The sequence below is a fragment of the Neopelma chrysocephalum genome, unplaced genomic scaffold (genome assembly GCF_003984885.1).
Source record: "Neopelma chrysocephalum unplaced genomic scaffold, ASM398488v2 Primary Assembly neopelma1_225, whole genome shotgun sequence".
In the NCBI taxonomy this organism is placed as follows: domain Eukaryota; kingdom Metazoa; phylum Chordata; class Aves; order Passeriformes; family Pipridae; genus Neopelma; species Neopelma chrysocephalum.
Genome location: NW_020897887.1, coordinates 144,896 through 151,418, shown reverse-complemented (window position 1 = coordinate 151,418; position 6,523 = coordinate 144,896). Strand labels below are relative to the sequence as shown.

At 52.7% G+C, this 6,523-nt stretch overlaps 2 protein-coding genes across 5 annotated transcripts in view; one reads left to right on the top strand and one right to left on the bottom strand.

Moving 5' to 3' along the window:
- RIT1 (Ras like without CAAX 1) overlaps window positions 1-917 on the top strand; it is a 4,950-nt gene extending 4,033 nt beyond the window's left edge. Inside the window, exon 4 of the mRNA XM_027703318.1 lies at window positions 477-917. Within this exon, the coding sequence (XP_027559119.1) occupies window positions 477-707 (231 nt within the window). The 3' untranslated portion in view covers window positions 708-917. The remainder of the gene's footprint in view (window positions 1-476) is intronic.
- Window positions 918-5,889: 4,972 nt separating this feature from the next.
- The window catches only part of SYT11 (synaptotagmin 11), an 11,697-nt gene continuing 11,063 nt past the window's right edge, over window positions 5,890-6,523 (bottom strand). For 3 of the 4 annotated variants that reach the window (XM_027703313.1, XM_027703312.1, XM_027703310.1), the window contains exon 4: window positions 5,890-6,326. In XM_027703313.1, coding sequence (XP_027559114.1) covers window positions 6,016-6,326 — 311 coding nt within the window. In that variant the 3' untranslated portion in view covers window positions 5,890-6,015. Of the gene's footprint in view, window positions 6,330-6,523 lie in introns of all 4 variants that reach the window. The other variant, XM_027703311.1, reaches the window with a different exon arrangement.

Below are 6,523 nucleotides of genomic sequence, written 5' to 3'. Positions count from 1 at the left end.
GTTGTTCCATGATTGTCCAGAGTCTGAGGGGAAGAGGAGCAGGTTTGGGGGGAAGCCTTTGGGTGGGAAGGAGCTGCCCAAAGTGCCAGGTTAGGCTGGCACTTGGAGGTTCAGCTCCAGGAAAGGAGTAATATCCTTTGGGAGAGTGTTGTTCCATGAGTGTCCAGAGATTCTGAGGGAAAGCAGAGCAGGTTTGTGGGGAAACCTTTGGAGAAGAGTGGGAACAACCCGCCCTGGAGCTGCCCAAAATGCCAGGGTAAGCTGGCACTTGGAGGTTCAGCTCCAGGAAAGGAGTAATATCCTTTCAGAGGGTGTTGTTCCATGAGTGTCCAGAGTCTGAGGGGAAGAGGAGCAGGTTTGTGGGGAAACCTTTGGGTGGGAAGGAGCTGCCCTGGAACCGGGAGGGTCCCGGCGCCAGCGAGCACAACGAGGCACAGAAATCAACCCCCTGAGCTGGTGTGGGGTTGTTTTCCCAGGTGTCCAAGGAGGAAGGCTCTGCCCTGGCCCGGGAGTTCAACTGCCCCTTCTTCGAGACGTCGGCGGCGTTCCGGTACTACATCGACGACGTGTTCCACGCCCTGGTGAGGGAGATCCGCCGCAAGGAGAGGGAGGCCGTGATGGCCATGGAGAAGAAATCCAAGCCCAAGAGCAGCGTGTGGAAGAGGCTCAAGTCGCCCTTCCGCAGGAAGAAGGACTCGGTCACCTGAGCCGGGAGGGGGAAAAAGTTCCTCTGGGAAAAAACGGAACGAGAGCGGCGGGAACGGCTCAGGGACAACAACCCTGAGGGGACTCCGGGAGGGAGCGAGTGACTCTGCCCGTTATTTCTGTTTAGGATGAGATTCCCTTCCTTCTGGATCTTGGACTTTGGACACAGTGATGGTTTTCCTCCTGTTTGTTGCCATTTTTCCCTCGCCGGGCCCGGCCCGCGTCGGCTCCCGGCGTCGGCGGGTTCGTGGCCCTGCACTTTGGAGCGTTCCTGGGTCAAACTGGGAGTGCTGGGCTGTGCCAAACGGGGCTGGAGCCGCCCCCAAACCGGCTGAATTCCCTGTTTTCCTGGTGGTTTGGCACGAGCTGCTCTCCAGAACAACAACAACAACACCCCAAAACTCGAGGGGCCCGGCTGGCGTTTGCGGCGCGGAGGTCGCTGAGCAGAGCTGGGCTGGGCTGGGCTGGGCTGGACTTCTCGGCTTCTCTCTGAGTAGATTTGGGTTTTTTCCCGACAAAATTAACGTGGGATCCTTGTGCAAGTGTGATCTGAGTGCTCAGCTCCTCAGCAGGGGGGTGGGTGGGACCTAAACCAGTCGGAGCCACGGAATCCACCAGGTTGGAAAAGACCTCCGAGATCCTTGAGTCCAACCTGGGACCCAACCCCACCACATCCAGCCCTTGGAAACACCTCCAGGGGCTCCAGCAGCTCCCTGGGCAGCCCATTCCAGTGTTGAATTCCAGTGTCCCGTCCCACTGTGGCAGCAGCGCAGGAATGTGGAGATTTTCCCGCTGGAATTGTGTTGGAGGCGCTGCCACCCGTGGAAAGCGCAGCCTGGAGTTCCCTGCCCTGTCCAAACCCCTTCCCAAATCCCGGGAGGAGCCGCATTTCAGCGGGGCTGGGGCGGAGCCGCAGCTTTTCCCGCCTCCTCCAAGGAAATGCCGGCCCCGACTCCCGGCAACGGGATCCGGGATCCGCTCCCGCCGGGAACGGGATGAGGAGGGAGGAGAGACCCGAGTGTGCCCAAAGGGGAGCAAAATCCCTCTGCTTCCAGCGGCACTTCCAGGGAAAGGGGGGATCCGGGGAGTCGGGGCTGAGCTCGCTCTGCACGAGCCCCCTGCTCTTGTCAGGCCTCGTCAGACCCTTTCTCTTTTCTCTCTTTCTTTCCTTCTTTCCTTCTTTTTTTCTTTCTTTTTTCTTTCTCTTTCTTTCCTTCCTTCTTTCTTTCTTTCTTTCTTTCTCTCTCTCTCTTTCCTTCTTTCCTTCTTTCTTTCCTTCTTTCTTTCTTCCTTTCTTTCTTTCTCTTTCTCTCTTTCTTTCCTTCTTTCCTTCTTTTTTCCTTTCTTTTTTTCTTTCTTTCTTTCTCTTTTTCTTTCCATCTTTCTTTCCTTCCTTCCTTCCTCCCTCCCTTCCTCCCTTCCTTCCTCCCCTCCTTCCTCCCCTTTCCTCCCTTCCTTCCATCCTTCCTCATCTTTCCTTTCTTTCCTCCCTTCCTCCCTTCCCTTCCTTCCTTCCTTCCTTCCCTTCCCTTTCCTTCCTTTCTCCCTTCTCCCTCTTTTTCTTACACAAATCCCTTTATTTCTGTCCCTCTGGAATGGGATAAGGACCCAAACCCGGCCGCTTTTTCCAGGCTGGATGTGCAGGAGTCGAGCTGAGATTATTTTTTTTCTCTCACTTTTTTTTTTTGCACAATAAAATAAAATAAAATAGAAAACAAACCGGTGGCTGTGCAACAATAACTGAGTAATAACTGGGGAACAACAATTGCTGAGTGACAACCGTGGTTATTCCCGGGATAAACAACTGCAAGAGGGGAAATGCTGGGGCAGAACCGTGTCCTGAGCCCCTGGAATTCAAATCCCTGCGATCCCTGGGAGCGTCCAAGGCCGGCCTGGAGCAAGCCGGGATGGTGGGAGCACCCCTGGACTTGCCGCGGCTTGGGAAGCTCCCAAAAAAAAAGCGGGAAGGAAAGCCCTGGCAGGAATCTGTTGCCGGGGAAACCCGGCCCGGGGCTGTTGGGTTTTGTAAAGCCGGGCTTTGTGCCCGGCCCTGGGCAGGAAAACTGAGCCCCGGGAGCCGCATCCCCGGAAAACGAGCCCCGGGAGCCACATCCCCGATGCTCCAGGAGGGGCGAGATGGGAATAAACATCCCCGGAGGATTCAGATTTGTCCCAGGGATCCGGGAATGCCCCCGGATTACAAATTCCGGGGTGAAATGGCTTCTTTTTCTGCCCGTTTAATGTCCTTTTTTATCCCCCCCACTTGGATCCAACTGTGAAGATCCATTTAGAGCGATTTATTCCCAATTATAACGCTGAGGGTTCTGGGATGGGCTGAGGCCCTCAGGGGATCCTGGGATGGGATGGGATGGGATGGGATGGGATGGGATGGGATGGGCGGGGAGGGACCTTAAAGATCCTCTTTTTTCCAAGGTCAGGGACACCTTCCCCTATCCCAGGTCGCTCCGGCCCGGCCTGGGACACTCCCAGGGATGGGGCAGCCCTGGAATAACCCGGGCCAGGCCCTCCCCACCCTCCCAGGGACCAATTTCTTCCCAACATCTAAGTCTCCCCTCCTCCAGCTGGAAGCCGTTCCCCTTCCTCCTGTCCCTCCAGGCCCTTGGAAACGATCCCTCCCCGTCCTTCCGCCACCCCAAAATCTCCCCTTCCCCGACCCTGCTTTAATTTCACCCCCAATTTCCCAGGATCCCGTCGCCCTCCCACGTCTCCCCGAGGTTTATCCCGGTGTTTTTTTCCCCTGGGAGCAGCAGAGGGGTTTCCTTGGGATGCCCGGAGCGGCCCCGGGTCCCGGCAGAGAGCTCAGGCAGCGGATAAAGTGATTTAATCTTTATTTGCACGCTCGATGTGCGTTAACAAATCCAACATACAAGGTAGCGTTACAGGATGGAGGTTAGCTGATAGCAGTTATGCACTTCCACACAGGTTGAGAGTTTGCTTTTTTTGCCTTTTTTTTGTTTTGTTTTGTTTTTCCCTCTCTCTTTTTTTTTTTTTGTTTGTTTTGTTTTTTTTTCCCCACACAAAGTTGTAACTGTCCAAGTTCATTTTACAATAGAAGACACAAAGGTAAAGAATAAACCACACCTGGGAGATTTTTTTTACAGTGAGTCTGCTGTCACTTACTGTCTTATTTTTATGTCTTAAAAATATATAATATCTGCACATCTTCAGTTTCCTATCATTCCAGAAGAGTGTTGGAGCTACTCCTACCTGCCCGACAGCCTAAATCTATTTACCCTGAGCATGTTTCCTTGACAAGAAATTCATCTTTCCTTTGCAACTAAAGGAATCATCGAGGCTCACACATGCTTTTCACACCGAGGGGGGGCGGGGAAAGGGGGAATTTCGTTGCTGTTTTTAGGTCCCGGTCAGATTTTTGGGAGCGGTGCTGGAAAAGCATGTTTGGAGGAAAAAAAAGTTCGTGGCAGTTGCTAAAATTTCAGCGACACAATCGCTTTAAAAAAAAAAAAACAAAAACAAAAAAACAAAAAAGGCAAAACAAAAACCCCAAAACCACAAGGATTTAAACGGATCTGCAGCCACTTCCAAGGGGGAATTCCTTCTCTGGAGCCACCCAGAGCGTTTAAGACACCGATAAAACCGACCCTACCCTCAGGCAGAAACCCTCGCTGGCCATCGGGGAGGAGTGAAGTCCCTGCTTGACTGGGAGGGACTGGGAGGGACTGGGAGGGACTGGCCCAGTCCCGAGCACGGAGGTGGAAAGGATCAGGTTCTAAAATTCAGGGCTCGAGTCCTGTAAGCAGCTAAATTATCCTAATTTTTTGTTTGTTGTTTTTTTTTTAAATTAAACACCAGTAAGCAGCTAAATTATCCTAATTTTTAGGCTTTTTTTTAATTAAACCCTGGTAAGCAGCTAAATTATCCTAATTTTTAGGGTTTTTTTTAAATTAAACCCCATGATTCTCATCCCACAGGGGCCTGGGGCTGCCTGGAATCCCGGGATCCCCCAGCAGCCTCTCCTCAAACTCCTTGTTTCCACCGCAGGGCCCAGAAGTGATTTTAGTTCTGGCTGTTCCTGCTCAGTTCACTGTTTACCACCAATTATTTGCTGCTGGTTAATGAATTAATCCTCCTCTCTCTCTCCCCTGGGCTTGGCTGGAGCAAGAGCCCAACCCTGGGAGCAGCAGCACATCCCAGGCAGCTGCTCCCAAACTTTGTGGAGCTCAGGCTGCCTTGGAATTCCGAGTCTGACCCGTTTCAGTGCCAGGCTTTGCCCTGGGTCTGCTCCTCCTTCCAAAGCTGCCCCTCAGGGTCAGGTCTGACCCGAGCAGGGATGAAGGGGAGCTTTGTCATCCTCTCCCACACCAGCTTTTCCCCCATCCCAGCTCTGTCGTGCCCTTAAACGGAATTTATGGACCAGGAATTTCATCTGATGGTGGAAGGTTCCCTTCCCAGTCCGAGCTTGGCTTCCCTTGGGAAACCCAGGCACGGGCAGGGGTTCAATAAAACCAAAACCCAGCAGAGTTTCCCCAGTTTTTAGGAATCCTGTGGAACTTCCCCGTGGCAAAAGCAGCGGGACCAGTTGGTGTTCGGGTTTGAGAGGCGAGTCTGGGGCTTTGTGACCTCAGAGCTCCCCAAACCCGAGGATTTCAGCGCCTGACAAGGGAATTGTTCCTTCTCTGGAGGCCAGTGCCACTTTCCCTGTATTTTCCTTTTGTGCCAGTGCAGAATTCTGACCCAGCTCGACCCGGGGCTCCCAAACCAGCACAGAACAGAACCCGTGGGCAGGCAAACGAACAAGAAACCAGAGGTTAAACAGCAGAATCCAGAAAAACTTGGGGGAGAAGAAGCCTAATAAAAAAAGACAGGCCAATCTTGGTGAAATACCAGCAGAGACAGCTCGGCACGAACACGACTTCCATAGTGACAGATAATTGTATTAAAACCTGCAACTTGATACTGGCAGAGTTATACTAATTTCAGTTTTATTAGGCATGCAATAGCGTGATTACACTGTTATATATATCTGTGGTACCTCTTTTTTTTTTGTCATTTAACGCTCCCTCAGAGCGTCGTTTTTTGTTTTTTTTTTTTTTAGTGCCCTGCAAAAGAAAAAACGAAAACCAAAACGTAAAACAAACCAACAGAAAAAAAAAAAACAACCCACATCACTAAAGAGAACCGACCTCGCCGGACGAACGAAGAGTTGTTTTTTTGTCTTTTTTTTGTTTTTTTTTAGTCCTACAGCTAAAACAAGGTTTTTAAGTCTGTCCTAGGTGGGCTCGGGGAGGGGAAGGTTGGTCTCTCTCTCTCTCTGCTTGTGTTTTGTTTTTAGTACTCGCTCAGGCTGTGCCACTTGGCCACGGGTTTCCTGGGGCTGTCGCAGACCTCCCGCCAGTGCTCGGCGCCCGCGGGCGTCGCGCTGTGGGCGCCCAGGATGAGCCTCCCAACCACCTCGTTCTTGGTGGTGCGGTCGAAGTCGATGACCAGGAACTCGATGCTGACGTCGGGCAGCAGCTCCCCGGGCACGTCGTAGATGAAGGACTCGTTGAACACGGGGTTCAGGGTGCACTTCTTGACGTGGGTCTTCTTCTTGGCGATGCGCTTGCGCCCGTAGTAGACGTTCACCTTGACGTAGGGGTCTGCTGGGGGGGGAGGAGGAGGACAAGGGGGGGACTCATAACGTGGCCCAGGCACGGGGGGGGGTATGGGGGGGAGGGACCTCCGAGGGGGAAAGGGGCAGCTGTGCTTACAGGGCTCCAAAAATCAGCAGCCAAGTAGGTGAATTATAGGGATTTTTTAGGTTATAACCCATTATTTGCACCCCGCGAGGGCTCGG